Source organism: Phyllostomus discolor, chromosome 2, assembly GCF_004126475.2.
Source record: "Phyllostomus discolor isolate MPI-MPIP mPhyDis1 chromosome 2, mPhyDis1.pri.v3, whole genome shotgun sequence".
Classification (NCBI taxonomy): Eukaryota; Metazoa; Chordata; class Mammalia; order Chiroptera; family Phyllostomidae; genus Phyllostomus; species Phyllostomus discolor.
Genome location: NC_040904.2, coordinates 80554209 through 80574179, shown reverse-complemented (window position 1 = coordinate 80574179; position 19971 = coordinate 80554209). Strand labels below are relative to the sequence as shown.

The window sequence follows — 19971 nt, the reverse complement described above, 5'->3', positions numbered from 1 at the left end:
AGGGCTGGATCTATCCTTTTTAAATTATGTTGGTAATTTTACCTCACAATGGACATCATTTCAGCAGCTACTTCATACCACAGATGGCTATGTCTCCGCTGGACATCAAAGGTTCATCCTGTGCCCTCTTCATCCTTCCTTTCACCAAACACTGCTTAAGCCACATTTCAGTGAGTCAGGGTAGTTTTAGGAAGTCCTACTTCTGACACCAACTGTCACCCCTAGTTTGGGAATTTGCTAGAACTCACAGCACTCAGCATATAGTTGTACTTATGGATAAGATTTATTGCACCAAAGGGTTACAAAGCAAAATCACAAAAGGAGAAGGGCATATTGGGTGAGTCCAGAGGAAACCAGAAAAAAGCTTTCAAAAGTCACATAGAATGTGCTTAATTCCTCTGGCAATGAGTGGTGGGAACGCATGCGAAATATTTTCTCCATGTTTATTAGAGACTTAGTGCCCAGGGTTGTTACTAGGTGCTGGTCATGTAGGCTGCCCTGAATGTCTGTGATCTTCCAAAGTTCACTGGTTGAAGCGTAATCCACAGTGGGGTGGCATTTGGAGGTGGGGTCTTTGGGAGGTAAATGGATCATAAGGGTGGGAGCCCTGGTGAACAGGATTAGGGCCTGGGATAGTTCATTTTACACATTGTGACTGCCTAGGGGTGCCCACATTGACCATTATTTCTGAGTGAGTCTGTAAGGGTGTTTCTAGATGAGATCAGCATTTGAACACGTAGACTTAGTAAATTAGATCGCTCTCCCCGGTGTGCATGGGCATCATTATTCAATCCACTGAGGGCCTAAATGCAACAAAAGGCAGAAGGAGGAATTTGCCCATTTTTTTTTTCCTGCCTCACTGCTTGAGCTGAGATATCTCATTTCATTGTCTTCTACCCTTGGACTGGGTGGGAGGTAGACCACTGGCTTCCCTGGATCTCAGGCTTTTGGATTTGGACTGAATTACATCATTGGTTTTCCTGAGTTTCCAGCTTGCAAATGGCAGCTTGTGGGGCTCCTCAGTCTCTATAATTGCATGAGCCAATTCCTCATAATAAAGCTATTTCCAATATCTTAATAATTTCTATCTGTCTATAAGGCACTAAGGAAAGGAAGAGTTCACAACTCTGAGGCAGATGTCATTCAAAGGTGGGGTTTTTAAAAATATTTTATTTATTTATTTTTAGAGAGGGAAGGGAGGGAGAGAGAGAGAGAGAGAAACATCAATGTGCGGTTGCTGGGGGTTATAGCCTGCAACCTAGGCATGTGCCCTGACTGGGAATTGAACCTGCGATGCTTTGGTTCGCAGTCTGCGCTCAATCTACTGAGCTACACCAGCCAGGGCAAGGTTTTAAAATAAAGTCCTATTCCTTTTCCTCAAAATAGTTTAAAGTAATAATTAGATATTATCTGGTTAGGTTTTCCCACCCCCAACCATAGATTTATTTATTTCTATTTCAGAAATTGGAAGGAAAGTCACCCTTGTCTTAGGAGGACCAGAAAAAAAGACATTTATTCATAGTCAACTTTTGTGGACAGACCTGGCCCTGCCTCTGCAAGAGAAGTTATCTTATTCCTTTCTCTGACAACAGAGACAACGACAGTGCCGGCATACAGTTACAACTTTCCTGTTCTCACCTTGATCATTGAGAAGCAGACTTCCTCTGCTCCCTCATAAAAACATTACTGTGGATGTAAGAAACATCCAAACCTGCAGATAATTTTTATGAGTTTATTTGAGCCAAACCAACAACAATTGCTGGGAAGCAAGATCTCAGTGGGTTGAGAAAAGCTGTGGGGAATGACAGTGTTACAGCTTTTTTTACAATATATTGTATACATTGCAATCAGAGGAAGAGAGAAGGAGGGTTACATGAGATTCACTGATGGTAGGTTAAGGAGACAGGAGAAAGCAAAGCAGGAAAACCTCTATGGTTGGATAAAGGGTAAAACAGAGAGAAAACCTCTTTCACACTGGTGAGTATGGGACAGTTAATGAACATTTACAGCACATAGAGAAGGTATGAGGGGAATAAGATAACAAAGAGGGGTTCTGTGGTCTCGTGTGCTGGTGCAATGTGTATACTTTGAGGGGTCCAGAAAATGGGGATTGCTCTGACATTCCAAGGGTACGTTATCTAAGAGGCAAAAGACAATAAATAGGCTCACAAGGTAAAGGCTGGCCTTTGTTGAGGAAGCTAGGGCCTGTTACATGACTACTACCAGCACTCACTTTTAATTAGGAAGTTTTATGTTCAAGCCATCCCTTGTGGTTACTTTAGGTCTCTGAGTTTGCAGGGCCCACCATGCAGGCCTCCCCTGAGCTTGTCAGGTTTAGTATGTGACCCCTTTTTCATTCACATTACAAAATAACCAGCACGCATCACTCTATTTAAAACAAGAAATAAAAATGTCGCAAACCACTTTATGCTTTGGTTACTTTCCTTTAGCAACTTACAACTTGTGGTAACATGCTCTAGGAACATTGGTCACAATTGTCTTTTTACAGCTCAAGGAAAAATTTGACATGGAAATGGCCAAGAATACCTCTTTAAAAATTCAAGATTTTTCAAAGGTCTGTTTGGAATACTGGAAGAGTGGTGAAAAGAGCCTAGATTTTGTTGGTTTACTGCATGCTTCAAACTTGGCTGTGCTGCTTAGCAGTTATTTCCCCTTGGGCAAAAAATGACCTCAGTTTCTTCCACCACAGAATGTAATACAAATCTCCCAGGCATAGGGTAGTTATAATGAAAACAGCATATGTAAAATATTTGATTCTGTACCTGGAACAAAGCAGAGGCTCAATATATGTAATATTATTCTTACCTTGAAAAAAAAAATGGCCTCTAAAGGCCAGGGGCCATGATGTTCATAGAAGCTTCATTTATATTAATATCCCCACTGGAAAGAGTCCGAATGACATCCACAAATGACCATCAGCAGTAGATTGAAAAAAATGGGGCATATTCATACAATACAATACTATGCAGCATGAACTACTGTTCACCAACAGTAGTGATATCTCACCAACATAGTGTTGAATGACACAAAATAATGCATGCTGTATAATTCCACTGAAAGAAAGTTCAAAAGCAGGCAAAATTCATCTATGACAACAGAGGTCAGAAGTGGTAATTTTGGGGGAGGGAGGATGGATTGGAAAGAAGAGAGAGGGAGCCTGCTGCGGTGCTGGAAATGTTCTGTCTTCAGCTGCATGGTGGTGGTTACACAGGGTTAAACGTATGTGAAAATTCACCAGATCATGCACTTAAGATTTGTACATTTTACATGTAACTTATTTACATGTGTATATGTATAAATAATGCCAATTAAAGACCTGTCCCTTTTGCCCCAGAAGCTGGATTTATATCAATATCAAGTTCATTGTTAGGAGAGTATCCACCTCTGAATATGACATGCCAATAGCTGGCCATCTTGTAGGCTGCGGTCAGTCCGTCCCTTGTCAGTGCCCCATTTTCGAGCTGCCCTGGAGCTGACAGGCATATTATGAGGGTCATGCACTGTCATCATTGACAGCTGGAGATGCTATCACATGCCACCGACAGCAAAGCCCTGGGAAAATCAGGCAGTGGACTGTGCTCCCCACCCTTAGGCTGTGAGGCACAAGCCCCTGCAATGGAAGGATTAAAAAGCCTCTCAATTTAAAAAGACAGGGGAAGGGGAGGGGCATGTGGGCTGCACAATTTATAAATAGACATTGCCAGTGGCCGCCTTCTGGTGAAGGGGTTGTTTAGTAAATCTTTCTCCGTTAAGGATCCCATTATCAGAGACCATTTGAAAATACCAGTTAGTTTCAGATTTTGGAGATCCTAGGTTTCATCAAGCTAGCTGAGTTTGATGACATTTTCCTCTGCCAGATTTAGGGGCAGGCCCTGGATATTTTTAATCACCTTTACATGGAGCATAAAGATGATGATGATGATGATGATGTGACTTTTGCCAAATGGATGAGCAGCTTCTGGGGTCACAGCTGGATGAAGGAGGAAGAGAGAGGACTCCGGGACCACCACGGATCACAAGATACCAGTTACAGGAAAGCTTCCCTGCCCTGCCCAGTGAGTTGTTATCATGGCACAGGGGAGAGCTGACCTAGGGGAGGGGGGTTTCAGATCATTTGAAGAGTCCTTTGGTATAAAGTCTTCTTTGGTTGAAAATCAGTACTTCCAAATTTTTTTTTATATATCTACAAAAATACCATTTATCATTTTGTCTGGTCCTCTGAGGGACCTAGTTTTCTCCTATTAGGTAATGATGTCTTCATTTTTAGCAACCTAAGGTATCTGTAACTTCTATTCAGAGCTCCTGATAAACCTGAGATAATCCTACTGAGTGACAACATAATTGAAGTCAAAGGAAGAAAGTTGATGTTATAGTTAGTCTATGTAGCATTGGTGTGGATGTGGATCAATGTATGATTTCCAACAGTCTTTTTTTTTATTGATTTTAGAGAGACAGGAATGGGGGGGGAGAGAGAGAGAGATTTTTGTTCCACTTATTTACTGCTTGATTCTTGTGTGTGGCCTGACCTAGGATCAAACTCTCAACATTGACATATTTAGAGGATGCTTAACCACCTGAGCTACCTGGCCAGGGCTTCAATAGCCTTTCTGAAATAATGAAAATAGCTTCATTATTTGGTGACTTATAAAAAACTGGGGATTCCAGGCAATAAATCACCCCCTTTGATAAATCTGATAACACTTTTTCTTCTGGTTCCCATTTGGTTTCCTCATGGGAGGGGAAGCCCAAATTCTCCCATCCTCAACACTACTTTCCCATGTCTCAGAAGAACACCCAGTGTCTAGGGAGTAAGATGTGAGCAGGAAAGCTCCTGAGAGGGAGATGGGTGGGCCTGACGAGGTGTGTGCTCACCAGCAGGTACTGGCAGGGTTCTCTCTGCTCAGCTCAGCTGTGGTGGTAGAAGACTCCGCAATGGACACAAATGTCCTCTGCTTCATCGTGTGTGGTGTTCCACGGTGTTACTATAGCTTTTCTTGTTTGTAAGTCACTTAGAACCAGTTACCAGAGAATCCTTCCCCAGCCCCAGAACCAAGTGAGTTTTGGGGTAATGTTTTTTATTTATTTTATTTTGTTTTGTTTTGTTTTGCTTTGCTTTGCTTTATTTTATTTTATTTTATTTTATTTTATTTTACTTTTAGCTCCAGAGTTCTCAGATGCATAATGCCTGTGAAGTATGTTAAAATGTGGAAGGCAGCCTCTTTGATTCCCAGTGATCAGCAAGGTAGAGGAATGAGACTTCTTTTTTTTTTCTTTTTAAAGATTTTATTTATTTATTTTTAGAGGGGAATGGAGGGAGAAAGAGAGGGAGAGAAATATCAATGTGTGGTTGCCTCTTGAGGCACCTGGTACTGGGGACCTGCCTGCAACCCAGGCAAGTGCCCTGACTGGAATTGAACTGGCAGCCCTTTTGTTTGCAGGCTGGTGCTCAATCCACTGAAACACACCAGCTAGAGCAGGAATAAGACTTCTTTGACACACATATATTTGAAAATAGATCTCTTATCAAATGTATGCTCAAGGACAAAGGGCATGTTTTAACACCTCTTTGAGCTTCAGGCTCCTTAAGTGGAAAAGAGGTTGGACTGGATGATCTCTGAGAGCCCTTTTGGCTCAACTTTCTGTGATCCTGTTATAAAGCAAACACCTGCTTATCACACTCTCATTTTAATCTCTATGTTCCACATCAAGTGAGGTATTCATAATGTGTGAGCCAGGGGTGTGATTAATTTCCAGTTTCCAGGGAGGAACAAAGAGGAAAAAAAAATGTGACTTACTATTTATCCCAATGGCTTTTTGGAGCCACAGAAAATACTAAAACAAAGGAAGATATGTGACATAAACTATAATTTCTTAAATAAATTTTACTGCCTGTTAGACTTTAAAAAATGAGATAATCTATTTTATTTAGAGAATGAAATTTTAGGCTGCATTTTTTTTGCATTTTTTTTTTGCCTTAAATTTATAAGGGAATAGTGGAATTTGTTATCTATCATCTTGCGCCATTTTGACATGGTGTCCATATATATTTTTTTCAGCTCGTACTGGTTCGGGGCATTTGCCTGAATGAACCTGTTCAGATTATCTGAGTCAGTAATGAATTCCACAGTCATCAGACCAACATGCAGAAAGCATGTTTTCGTTTAAGGAGATGAGGCATGGAGCAAAGCGACGACCTGACTGAATAGAACAGAGAGAGTGGACCCAGGGCAGTGTGGCCAGGGTCCCGGGAGACAGGGAGTCTGACTCTTTATCTTTCTTCACATAGTAACATATATTTGTGAAGTGAATCTGTACTTGGATACTTAAATTTTCCTAACTCTAAGATGTGTTCAGATTGTCCTTATATTAGTGATATGAGAACAATCAGGATTTAATTTTTGTGTTTTGCTTTGAGGTCAATAAAAATAACTTAAGAAAAGCTTACCCTTTGCCCGCCTGTCTCCTTCTCTCCCCACTGCTGCAGTCTAAGGCTCTGCCGTCTCATTGCCTATTAACAACCACATGAGTGTTACAGTCCATGCGTCTGAGAGGAGAGTTTCCTGCTTCTTTCCTATTTGAATCTAACAGGGCTTTCAGCCTCATGACTTTTGCAAAAACATAGCAATGGAGCATTAATTTACTGCACGTGTTTATTGAACACCTACCATGTGCCATGCATTGTGCAAGGCACAATAGGATTATAGAGTAAAAGAAGACATAGGAGGTCTCCATACTTGTGGAACTTCCCTTCTAGCAGAAAATACAAATTTGGCAGAAAGAACAAGGTATGACAAAGGGTCAAGTCTAGTTCTTCTCCGAGAAGACTACTTTCAGCCAGACTCATTATAACCTGTGATTGCTGATTTAAAGTGATTAAAAACTCAACTTAATTGTCTTGATTGTCCTTGGTGAAAAAGGAAGTGATGTGACTGCTCTCATTACTGAACTCAGCTGCTCTCTCCTCCATCATCACATGGATACAAACTCGAAGTGAAGCAGTTTCCATATCACTTATTTACCCCACTCACTGAAAGTGGAGTTTTAATCCTTTGTCTATTCAGCTTTCTAGTCATCTTCTCTTTCAGCTTACGGTTTTCTTAACATTGTTCTGTATAGTTTGGGCCTAGAGGGAGGGAGAATAAGCTAAATGAAAGACTCTTCAAGGAGGCAGTGAGTTCACTGGCCTAGGGCTCTGTTAGCTCTGAATGGACTTTCTCAGTTCTCCTTCTGTGTGCCAAGGTGGAGGATACAAAGTAAGCCTCTACCTACCTGCACCCAAGGATTTTTTATTTGCTTTTTTCATTCTTAAAAATCATCTGTTCCCCATGGTATAGTTTATCTTCATATCCTCAATTTAAAGCACAAAATAATTTTAATCTTTATTTTTATTTCTGACTGACCTGAAGGTGGTACACACTCTCAACCATAGTATCTGACTACAGGGGTGGTTCCCTGTGGTTGCTCCCCATAGGGCTGAGGCGGGGCATGGCCCCTGAGGGGATTTCTCACAAACCCAAGAGGTAATTAGGTTTCTATGAGGACAGGAGGACAGGGCCCTGTCAGAGGGGATTGTGCCCTTAGAAGAAGGATATCAGTAAGCTTGTTCTGTCTCTCCCTTTATATATATGCACCAAGGAAAGACCAAATGAGCACATAGAAAGAATGTAGCCATATTCAAGCCAGGAAGAGGGCTTTCACCAGGAGCTGAATTGACCATCACCTTGATCTTGAACTTCCCAGTCCTCCAGAATTGTGAGAAATAAATTTCTATTGTGTAAGCCACCCAGTCCAGTCCATGGTATTTTGTTACAGCAGCCTGAGTTGACTAAGACATGTTCACACCAAGAATTATGATCACTGGACAGTGGGGACCTAGTAGGAAAAAATGTTGCTATACCGAATCGGATTTAAAGGCATTTGGGGTGATGATCTCAGTGGCGTGTGGTTTGGATGAGCTGAGTTTGGCTACTTCAGTTTCTGAATGAGTGAGACAAGTCCTTGAATCATCCCAAGGAGAAGATTGGGGCCTCACAAGGTCCAAAAGTTTTTCTTACAGCTCTCCTTCGTTCACCTTGCTGTGGCTTAGGACTGGGTCCTCATGGCGGCTTCCCATGGACTCAGTGGGGCCATATGACACAGCAGGGCCCACTTATTTCCCCAGTTGAAAGGTTAATAGTTTAAATTATCCTTCAGTTTCCCTAAAGGATGTTCAGTGGATGGTACTGACCTTATCTTTATTATTTCTAAAAGAGCTACCTACCAGTTTGTATATTTTTTCCTAATGCTGTTTCCACATGTTGACTAATTTACATCCAGCCCTTTTGGCTCTGATGATATCATTAGACAATGTTATATATTATGCCTCACATAAAATTCTTATTTAATACAATTTTTAAAGACCTACAAATTATTATCATTATTTTTGTAGTGGTATTCTGCTACATCTGGTACGTTATTGAAAGTCATGTTCACAGGCACTTTCGTGTAGAACTAGTATGACATTTTTGCTGCAGTTCAAGAAAAAAGTTTAGAATTATTCATCCAAGAAAGAGATGTTTCATGCTTAGGCAGGGCACTTTATTTCTCCAGTAATATCACTAGTCACACAAATATTAGGCGAGCTAAGATTCAGTTTTCTCATCTGTAAAAGGGAAAGAACAACCTCCTTGTAGGATTTCCTCTGATACTAGAGTTCAAGGTCATTGTCCCCAGAGTGCCTGGTACACACTGTACAGTAAGACTCAACATGGGTCTTACTATCCCAGCACCTGGTTGTTTCTCATCCTGTTGTCGTGGGTGTCTCAGGTGCTGTGTTTACTCAGAGGGCAGGAGGGGCACAGTAGAAGCATGATAGCGATGAAAGCCAGGATAAAGAACATGAGCAGTTAAGCTCTAAAGTGAAGATATTACAAAACCAATATCTTTAAAATAAGAACTTGGGGTCAGAGAGTGCACAGGATTTCTGGGACCACAGTGGAAACAGCTAAGCTGTTTAGTGGACTCGCTGCAATGCAAGTCAGGGGCCCAGAGTAGTTATTGCTGCAAAAGTCAGTGCCTGCCGCAGGCCCTGTAGCTGGGCCCCCCCGGGAGCTCAGCCGGTGAGATCAGAGTGTGGGGGATCCCACCCCAAGTGACAAAGCCTACTCGACAGTGTGGGAAGTAGACCTAGAAGCTCAGTCCATGACTGGAGGAGCCAAGCACATACTTGGTAAAAATAAGTTATGTAGGGCGTCAATTCATGTCTTTGTGGGGAAATTATATTGGAAAGGCACATAAAATTCCCAAAGTAGAGCTTGCATAAGTAACATTTTTAAAAGTGGGAGCTTCACCCTATAATCAATGAGAGTGCTCTTTTAAACTTGTTTCTCACAAAGTCCCCCACCAAAACCAACAAACTAGAAATCCCACCTGCTCTAAGGAGATAATAAACATATTTATATTGTGATTGAAACATTTCAATTCTTTTCAGGCCTCTCAGTGGTACAGGAAATCCGTATTTTACTCCCAGTCTCAAATTTTAAAAATTTGTTAAAAAATTCTGTTGTTGCAAGAACAGTTAACCTGGGATCCAGCCTCTTAGCAGATTTTTAAGTATATAATACAGTATTGTTATCAATAAGCACGATGCTGTACAGCAGGTCTCTGAAACCTGCTCACCTTGCATAACTGAATTTTATATCCACTGATTAGCAACTTTCCACTTCCTCTCCTCTTAGCCCCTGGCAACCACCATTCTATTTTTTTTTATTTTTGTTTCTGTAAGTTTGACTATTTTTAGATCCCTCATGTAAGTGGAATCATGCAGTATTTGCCCTTCTGTGTCTCAGTCTCAAATTTTTAAACTTATCATTTTTCCTGATAATTAATACATAATCACTGTACAAAACTTGAAAAATACCAAAAAGGAGAAGAAAACAAACAATCTCACATCACAGAGAAAAGTATTGGTCACAGTTTGGTGTATTTCAAGACTACCCACCTTGTGATAGCACCCCCCTTCGGCCCCTCAGCACCTCCCCATTCCAGCCCTCTCTCTGCTCTCGGGCCCCCGGGCTCTCTGACCCCCCACCCCAAGGCCTCTCCTCCTTGGAACCACAGGCCTGTCCTGTGATAGGGCCTTGAACACACGGTGTTCATCCTCGGGCCGGAAGAGGTCCCTATTCTCTCATTAACCCTGCTCATCCTTCAGATTGTCGCTCAGTCATCACACCTATGAAGGAGTCTCCCACTACCCCTCCAAGCTGTCCCAACGCTCACCTAAACAGACACAGTTTTACCGTTACACCCTCTCATCGCACCTGGAACCTGTGTAATGTTGGCCACAGAAGTAAGCGCATGCCCTGCGTGTTTTGTGTCTATCTCCTGTGCACACAGAAGCTCCCAGATGGGCCCACTCTGCCTGTTTTGCTCCCCAACTTGTTCACAGCACCAAGTACCATAAATGGGCTTATAAATACAGATTTGCAATACCACATGTATCTTAGCAGCTTGACAAATCTTCAACCATATTTCCAGTTATTGTTTGACAGTAAGTTTCTAGACGTGTATTAGTTTGTTTGGGCTGCCGTAACAAAATACTGTAGACTAGGGAGCTTAAACAATAGAAATTTATTTTCTCACAGATCTGGAGGTTGGAAGTCCAAGATCAAGGAGTAGGTAGACTTGGCTTCTGCCGAGGGCTCTCCTTGGCTTGTAGATGGTCTCCTTCCTGGTGGGTCCTCACGTTCTTTTCCCTCTGTGTTAACACATCCCTGGTATTGCTCTGTGGGTCCAAATTTCCTTTTCTATTAGGACACCAGTCAGACTTGATTAGGGCCCACACTAATGGCCTCATTTTACCTTAATCTTTAAAGGTTCTGTCTCCAAAGGCAGTCACATTCTGAGTTACTCACACAGGGCTTCAATACATGAATTGGAGAGGTGGGGCACAGTTCAGCCCAGAGCATCACTCAACAAACGGACCCAGGAAGGGAAATATTTGGAGCCTCCTGACAGGTTTTGCGAACAGCTTTCTAGGAAGGTGTGTGCATTTCTAGTCCTTTCCACCAGGAATGGCAGACCTGTCTCCCTCTACTCTTGCCGCTGTTCGTATCATTAATGAACTTTTTTTTTTTTTGCTAACCTGAAAGGCAAAATTATTCATTATTTCATTTTATATAACTTTACTAAAAAGCATAAACAATTTTTACCATTTGGTATTTTTTTTAGTTCTTTATAGATTTAGTAAGCTCATGCTGTGAACAAGGCAAGGTGCTGCAGAGCACTGGGATTCCCCCAGAGACCAAGACATAGCCCTTGAGTCATGGATAATATGAGCTAATGGAGAAGAGAGACATGTAGCAAAATTACCCAAATTACTGATTACAGTTGTGATAAGTATTGTGAAGGAGACATGTGAGGTCCTAGGAAAACTTCCAACAGAGACCTGAACCAATCAGGGTGGTGGGACAGGTTTTCTGGGGATGTACAGTTTCGGTGGTGACTGAAGGAAGTTTAGCTATTGGTGAAGTAGAGGTAGTGGACAAGGTCACAGTCAGAAAGATCAGAGGGCCCTGGCTGGTGTGGCTCGTGGATTGAGCACCGACCTACGAACAGAAAAGTTGCTGATTCAATTCCCAGCAGGGCACATTTCTGGGTTCCAGGCCAGGTCCCCAGCTGGGGGAGTGCAAGAAACAGCTCATCAATGTTTCTCTCACACATCAGTGTTCCTCCCCCTCTCTTTCTCCCTCCCTTCACCTCTCTAAAAATAAATAAATAGAATCTTTTTAAAAAAAGAAAAATCAGAGGGAAACCAAGAGGGTACAGTGGTAGAGGGTAAGGGAAAGAGTGTTTCCAGAAGGGCCCTCTGGGCAACTGGGTAGAATGCTACTTAATTAAGACCAAAATGTGCACAGAACCTGGCAACATTGTAGCCGATATCATGACCAAAGTTAGTTGTGGGTAGAAAAGCTAGGCTGGCTTGGGTTGGGGAGTGAGAGAGACTGAGAAAGCAAGAGTCACAGTTCTTTCAAGAAGTTTGATTTCTCTGAACCGTTTCTCCTTTGATCATTTTCCAATGCAACACTGACATCATTTTAACACTGATGTAACACTGTAACACTGATCAATGTAACACTGGTCATTTTAACACTGATGTCATTGCATTTCATGACCTCTGTCTTTCTCTGTGTATGTGAGATACACTACATATTGTCAGGGTGTTATTAAACATTAGTATAACATGTAGCACATGCTTTTGGTTTGTGTCTATTACTTTAAGTTGTTTTAGATGCATATTAGCTTTATTTTTACATAGTTAAATTATTTTTTTCCTTATGACTTCTTCCATTGCTCTTCTGCTCAGAAATTCCTTCTTTGTATAGAAATCACATATTAATTTTTATATTATGTATTTAATAGAGAAATTTCATTTCATTTATTTATTTATTTTTAGAGCAGTGAGGTGAGGAAGAGAGGGAAAGAGACATCCATCTGTTGTCCCACTCACTTTTGAGTGGGACCCACTCATTGGTGGATTCTTGTATGTGCCCTGACCACAGATCAAACCTGCACCTGTGGTGTGTTGGGGATGATACTCTAACCAACTGACTACCCTGCCAGGGCTCTTTTTTAAAAATTATTTGTTAAACATTTGTGGCTTCATTAAACTTATTTGATAACTTTGTGCTTTTACAATTGCAGTTCAAGGCTTGGGACGATTTATTATATTGCCCTAATGGTGGGTGGAGCAACCTAAGTAACCTTGGGATGTTCTACTTAATGTTTTAATCCATTGATTCTACTGCTTCATTGCAGCGGAAAGTTCCTGCTGATGAAAAAGATAAAATTTCAGTTTAGTGTGGTATTTGTTTAGTTAATAATTTATGGATATTCTGTCTCTGTGCTAATATCATACAGCCTCTTTATACTGTAAACATTTTTATTCTACATTTCCAGTTTCCTGTGCTTCCCAGAGCCTCGTCATCTGACAGCCATCCCAGAAGGCATTCTCACGAGGACCAGGGGTTTCGCCATCATACCCACATGAGGGATTACAGGAAAAGCTCAGGGGATGGGTCACTCAGAGCACCATTGGAATCAAAAGGGAGATCCCATTCCAAAATGCAGGCATTTTCAGAGTCCTTCGAACAGCAACTGTGCTTCAGAACCAAATGCTCTGTCTCTTTGGTATGTAACAGAGTCACTGAATATTTAAGCCACTTCAGAACAGGAAACCCAAAGGGCTCCTCCTGCCCAAACCAGAGGAGAACAAATCCCACTTCTTCTTTCATAGCTTGGTGTTGAGATCTTTGAAAAACTGACACTCAGTTTTACATAGCCCAGATGTACATAAAAATTTATTATTATTATTTTTACTGAAGGTGCCTGGTGTGGGAAGGATTCCTGGAGGACCATTAGTGGAATGTTTTTGTTATGGAGGTGCTCTAGTTCTTTGAGATTACTTCCTTCACCTTTAGACTAACTAAATCATTGTGACTCACTCTCCTTTCACTATCTGGAGATGAGAAAAACTGCTCCTGCTGGTCTGGTGCAGTATTTAATCCGGCAGCAAGTAGTCTGTGATGGTGTCATGTTCCCCTGGACGTTAAAAAGGCAGGTCGAGGGAGCTCTCTAGACACTACCTGGTAAGCAGGTGTGGTCCAGGGGTTCACACTGGCCTTGCGGGAGGATCAGTAGACCACAAGGGAGACCAGCATGGAAACAGTATTAGAAGCTCCACTGATGATGCCAAACTTGATAGATAAAGTAATAAACTAGATCAGTTAATTTGGAGGTGCAATTAATTTGGGGCAAAACACTCACTGAGTGGCCTTAAGCAAATACTTCTTTTTTTGTGGTCCTTGGTGTTTGTTTTATTTCACAAAACAGCAACAATATGTTCTGCTGTATAGTAGAACAAATGAGTGAACCCAGGTGCATTACCACCTGGGTCTTGAGCTATGCTCTGTGCACAGGGGAAGACACTCAGGTGCTTCCCACTCCTTGTCCATCTGAGCCCAGCGCTTTCTGCCCAGCAGACATGGCTGGTGGGACTGTTACTGTGTGTCTTTGCCTCACTTTTTTTCAGTGACCCTGTGTGTCGGTGCTCTCCCTTTAGTAAGCTGCTTTTTTCACCAGATTGTAAGAGGAATACGGAAGGAAGAATAGTAAACCGCTCTCACTTCAAGAGTTCCTGTTTTGTCCTTTCTTTATACTGTTGCTTTTTTAAAAATATGGTTTCAGATTTAGAGCAATGTTACAAGAATTGTACAAAGAATACACCCTTCATCTAGATTCCCTCCAAAAATAAAATGTAACCATAAGTCATGTTTACCTATACCCTCTCCTTCCCATCCCTGAACAAGGGCACAGGAACATTCTCTTAGCTGAACACAGTACGGTAATGAAACTCAGGAAATTACCACCAGTGTAATCCTTTTGTATCTAATCTATTGATCTTATTCATGTTTTGCCTGTTATCCCGATAATATTCTTTATGAGAGATTCTAGATCATGTGTTGCAAACAACTCATTCTCTTCCATCTATTTTATTTTATTTATTTTTTCTTCCATCTATTTTATTCTGAAGCAGTTCCTCAGTCTTCACCTGTCTTTTCCAACACTGTCATCTGGAGAGTACAAGGTGGTTATTTTTTAGAATAACGTTCAATTTGGGGTTACCCAATATTTCCTCAAAATTAGATTCAGATTATGAAACTTTGGCAAGGATAAAACAGAAATGAAAGAATTCCTGTTTTAAAACTACATGTTGCCCTGGCTGGTGTGGAGTGTCCTCCCGTGAACTCAAAGATCACAGGTTCAGTCCCCCGTAGAGGCACAGACAGGAAGCAAGCGACCAATGTTTCTCTCTCACGTCAATGTTTCTCTCTTCTCTTCTCTCTCTCTCAAAGCAATGAAAAGAAAATGTCCTCAGGTGAGGATTAAAAACAAATAAACAAAAGAAACCCTACATTTTAAAATGACTAATTATATTCATTCAGGAAATCTACCCCCCTTAAACTCTTCCTGGAACAGCCCTGGCCAGTGTGGCTCAGTGGGCTGAGTGCTGCTGGCCTGCATGTGAGACGTATTTCTCTCCTTCTTTTTTCCTGTCTCTCAGAATAAATAGAATCTTAAATTTTTTTTCTGAGATAAGGTAGGGTATACACATACATATACTTAAAAAACAATTTAATCAAAACACTTCTTTGTTGATTCTAATGGCCTCAACACTTTTTTACATAATGACACATAATCTCATATAACTACTTATGTGAAATCATTTGCTAATATTATAAGCCTTAAAAGTATGTAAATGTGAAATCAGTTTTTATTGAAAGATGTTTATCACATTATTCCTAAATATAACATGCTGTTCCATTCGTTTCCCAAGTTATTCCTTAAAAAAAAAGATTTTATTTACTTTTAGAGAGATGGGAAGATTGGGAAAAAGAGAGGGAGAGAAACATCAATTTGTGGCTGCCTCTCACACACCTGAAACTGGGGACCTGGCTCTCAACCCAGGCATATGCCTAGGCTGGGAATTGAACTCATGACCCTTCAGTTTATAGGCTGGCACTCAATCCATGAAGCCATACCAGCCAGGGCCCAAGTCCTTTTTGAATGCCAAGATAACCAAGGCATCATTTTCAGCATTTTTTTTTTACTTCAGGATTTTTTCCATAGGTATATACTATAATAGATAGAAACCTGCTAGAAATTTACAAAATTATTAAAAGTTTTCATATGATAACAATATTCATAGTAAATAATTTTAAATATGTTATTTTATATCAGTTTTAAATAAAGTTAATTTCAATGAAAATTAAAATTCAGAACAGATATACAAATACTTTAAAATATTTTTTAATTTCACAAGCAACACAATTTTCTAAAGCTAACTACATTAAAGAGTGTGATTTGCTGAATTTAAAAATGATATTATCTTTTGTTTGGGGGGCCAAGTGCAAACAAACATGTAGATTTAAATTGTATATCTTTTAGCATCCAAAAGAACCAGATCAACTGCTTTTGTAGTCAATCACGGGCAATAACACTGAATTCTTTCATTTTGATGTTGAAAACCTCAATTGGCTTATGCTGATCATTTTCACATTTTATTTCTAAGTGGCTAAGATAAGAAAAGTATTTCAGGTCATTATTTATGAGCATTTCTCAGTCTTTACCCCCAATATGGAAAAAGCCAAGTTGGAAATAATCATCACTATATTTTTATACTAATTTTAAGTATTGGAGACATTCATGACTGCTACATATAAATTTTGAACAGGCTGATGGACCTAATACAATTGCTGGATCTAATGAAAATAATCTGGAGGCACATTTATAGAGGTAGCACAAATTTTAAGTTCCTCTTCATTTGAATCTCAGCTTTGGCATTTGCCTTGCTTTCTGAGTTTGACTAATGGACCATTACAGGGTGCAGAGAAACAATCTAGGTGCTGTGTGAAAGCAGTTTAACCCTGCGGAGGAAGTGACACCCCTGCAGCGCTGAGTCATGCCCTGCTCATCTGACCGCCACTCAGCCCTGTGTAAGTTCACTTGATAGGCTTTCCCGGGTTCCCCAGCATTTCCACATCGAATGGAGGAGGAGAACAATGATTTTCTTTCTTCACTCTGAAAAAAGAGGAGTGTAAATAGATGGCATCGCCACATTTATCAGTGCCACTTTTTGTTGCTGATAACTCCTTTGAAAGGCACTGCCTGGCCTGGAACCTAAAGAAGCAGCCCCTTCACCTCCGCGGCCCCCAGACTACTGTCCTGTTTCCTCTCATCATCGCACTTACCGCTATTTGCTTCTTATTCTCTTGTTCCCTGTTAGGCTTTTGATTAATTGTCTGTCTCCCTCCACGTAGGTGTAAAATGTAGGAGGTTGGGTCTCTGTAGTTAGTCTGGTAGCTCCTCATTCTAATGCATACAGACCCCTGGGCAACCTGTTGGGGACTGTTAGTGGGTTTGGATGTTGTTTTGACTCTTCAGTCATCACAGAGTCCTCACATTAAAACCAATGCAAACCCTACTGTTAGTATAATTTAAGGGAGTGGACACAGCAAGGTTAGAATCATTGCATGCATGATTCACTTAGCACATTCCTTAAAAAAAAAAAAAAGCACCAGGAGACTGTAATTTTATCGTGTTGTGAAATCACATCCCCCATGTGTCAGAGGTAGTCGGTCACGTGCAGGTTGAGTTTCCTCCATAGACACCTCCCACCCCCCTTTTCATTTATTTTTTATTTATGACTAAAACCCTTAGTGCCATCCTTAGGCTTATGCTAATTTATTATAAGAAACTAAGATGTGGAAGTCTGCTCAGTGATCAGGCCTTTCTTCATTTGTGGTAGTTAAGTGAAATGCAAAAGGTTGTCAGCTGTTGGCATATTTTTATGCTTTTCTGATCCTTCTCTTCCAGGGACCTGAAAACAGAAAGGAAAAAAATGAAAGAGAATGCCTGCGGTTGGAGATAAGATCCAGCAAGAAAGCGGAGGAAAGAAGGAGCTCTAGGAAGGAAGAACACGGAGAAGCATACGCAGCTCCTCTCTTTGAAAAAAGACCCAAATAGCGCTTCGTTCCCACACAGTGCCACTGTGTGTTCTGAGCGCAGCTTACCAGGGTTCGGGGTGGCAGCTGTGGAAGACTGTCTTCAGGTGCTCGGTGATGGAGGTGGTGCGGCTGCTCCCTGAGAAGACTCGCATCCCAGTCCAACTGCTTCTGGCATCTTAGTAGAGAATTTGATCTGCTCTGTTGCCCTTTTATGGGAATAAGAAGAATAAAACATATTTTAATACATTAAAGTACTTGAAAATGTAAAGAAAGATATTTAAAGAGCCACCCACACATCTTTACCAACCCCTCTTCCACATCAGAATCGCAAAAATCTTAACGTCATTAGTGTGACTCTAAGCATACATCCTCATTAGAAGTAACTATGTAAGTATGCCTAATGACAATGGTCATTAACATGCCAAGTATTAAACCGAGGTCTTTAATGCATTACCTAAAACAGTCCTCACCACTCGAAGGCGGGGCCTATTCTCTTCCCTTGCTGGCTGAGGAAACAGATGTTTGGAAAAGTTCAGAGCCTCACAGCTGTGGGCAGCATTAGGGCCAGAGCCCCGTCCATTCCGGCCTGCTCCTAACCTGGGCGGGGCCTCGTTTTCCCTCAGCAGCGGGTCCTGACTGAGTGTGTGGGTGACATGTGGGAAGGAGCAGTGTGGGGAAAGCAAGATTGGGAGCAGGTTACCATTTCGATTGCATGGGTGGAGACGAATTCTCTGAGGTCTGCTTCATGCTCTTGGTTATAACTTTATGAGTCCCTATTCTTTTGCATTTATTTATTAACTTTATTGAAATATAATTGACATATAACATTATATTAGTTTCAGGTGTGTCACATAATGATTTGATATTTGTGTATATTGTGAAATGACCACCGCAATAAGGCTAGTTAACACCCATCACCACAGTTACTATTTTTTTTCTTGTGATGAGAACTTATATAATCTACTCTCTTAGCAATGTTCAAATATACCAGATAGTCACTGCATTGTATATTCTATCTCGTGCATTATTTTTAAAATAGGGAATGCTTCATGAGTCTGTGTCATTCTTGTGCAGTGGCCATGCAAATCTTCTCTGTGATTCCAGTTTTAGTGTATGTGCTGCTGAAGTGAGCATTTGTTTTTCTTATTGTTTCATTTTTATTAAAGTATAATTGACAAATAAAATTGTGTATATTTAAATTGGACAACACAATGATTTGACATATGTACACTTCATGAAATAATTACACAGTCAGGTAATTAGCCCATTGAGGCCATATTCTACCACTTTTGTCCCCCTGCCCCCCCCCCCCAGGAAAAGACTCTAGCATTCTCTAATACTCTCCTGATTTATTCTTTGTCTCTGTCTTAGAGCTTCAAATGCTCAAGGGCAGCTAGTTTCCACATAGTAAAGAAGAATATTTCCCCAAACTACTACTTATAACTAATACTATAATGAATTAATTAGGTAAGACACAAAGTAACTTTGACATAGGCAGTAGAAAGAAGGAAAAGGAGAAGGAAAGAAGAGGAAAACAGTAAAGGACAAGGAAAATAATGATGATCTTTGACCTGAATTCTTTCAATTTTCATACCTTCATCCATTTTGTGGCCTTTATACAGTTTTATACTTTTTGACCCATATAAAGGAAAGCTTTTAGATGGTGACACTGGCCTGTTGTTTGCCACCACTGAGGGGGAGGATGGGCCTGGCCTGTTGGGAACTGCCCTGCCTGGTATCAGAAGCTGTAACCCCCACCAAGGCTAAGGCTGAGGAAGTGGCCTTGGACCGTAAGCCAGCAAGGAGACAAAAGCTTATCTCCCTGGCAGGAGCGCTGCTTCTGCTGCTTCATTCATAACTGAACCCCAATGCCTGGTCAGCTAGCCAATGACAGGTAAGATTCCCCAAGGGAGGAACGATCTAAGACAGGCATGATCATGTGGGAGGCCACCAAGAAAGGACTTTGGAGGCTACAGTAAAAGGGGTGATGGACCCTTGTTCCTCAGCTGTGATATAGCCTGAGTCCTCATCATCTGGGAGAAAATCTCCTAACCTCTTGGCTGCCTTACTTCTCTTGCTCCACCTAAGCCTGAAACATTGACAGGGTGGTGCAGCTCTGTGCTGAAAAGGGCTGGTTCCCTGGGTGATCAGGCCTAAGAAAGAACATGTAAAATCCTGTGAAACCTGCTTTGTTTAGAATGCTGTCAATTGAATGGTAAGGGTCCAAGGAAGAAGTAAGTTTGTTCTTTAAAGTTTTATAGCTCTTTGATCCTCACTCAAAATAGGCCCTCAGACTTCCTTGCTATCTATTGTTTGATCCTTACTTCCTAGCAATGAGTAATGAGCTTTTACCTGAATTCTTATTCAAATGAAACCAATAAAAAGCCTCTCCAAAGGGGGAACAGTG

At 41.1% G+C, this 19971-nt stretch overlaps 1 protein-coding gene and 1 non-coding gene across 4 annotated transcripts in view; one reads left to right on the top strand and one right to left on the bottom strand.

Annotated features, from left to right (window-relative positions):
* The window catches only part of LNP1 (leukemia NUP98 fusion partner 1), a 36687-nt gene extending 17413 nt beyond the window's left edge, over positions 1-19274 (top strand). Inside the window, exons 2-6 of one of the 3 annotated variants that reach the window (XM_036018007.1) lie at positions 1462-1977; positions 2510-2575; positions 3879-4076; positions 12958-13188; positions 17434-19274. In XM_036018007.1, the coding sequence (XP_035873900.1) occupies positions 3918-4076; positions 12958-13188; positions 17434-17583 (540 nt within the window). In that variant the 5' untranslated portion in view covers positions 1462-1977; positions 2510-2575; positions 3879-3917 and the 3' untranslated portion in view covers positions 17584-19274. The other 2 variants (XM_036018008.1, XM_028505232.2) reach the window with 2 other exon arrangements.
* Positions 18596-18698, bottom strand: LOC114491188. Its single transcript, XR_003683999.1, has one exon. It is a non-coding gene; the product is annotated as a U6 spliceosomal RNA (small nuclear RNA).
* Positions 19275-19971: the final 697 nt, after the last annotated feature.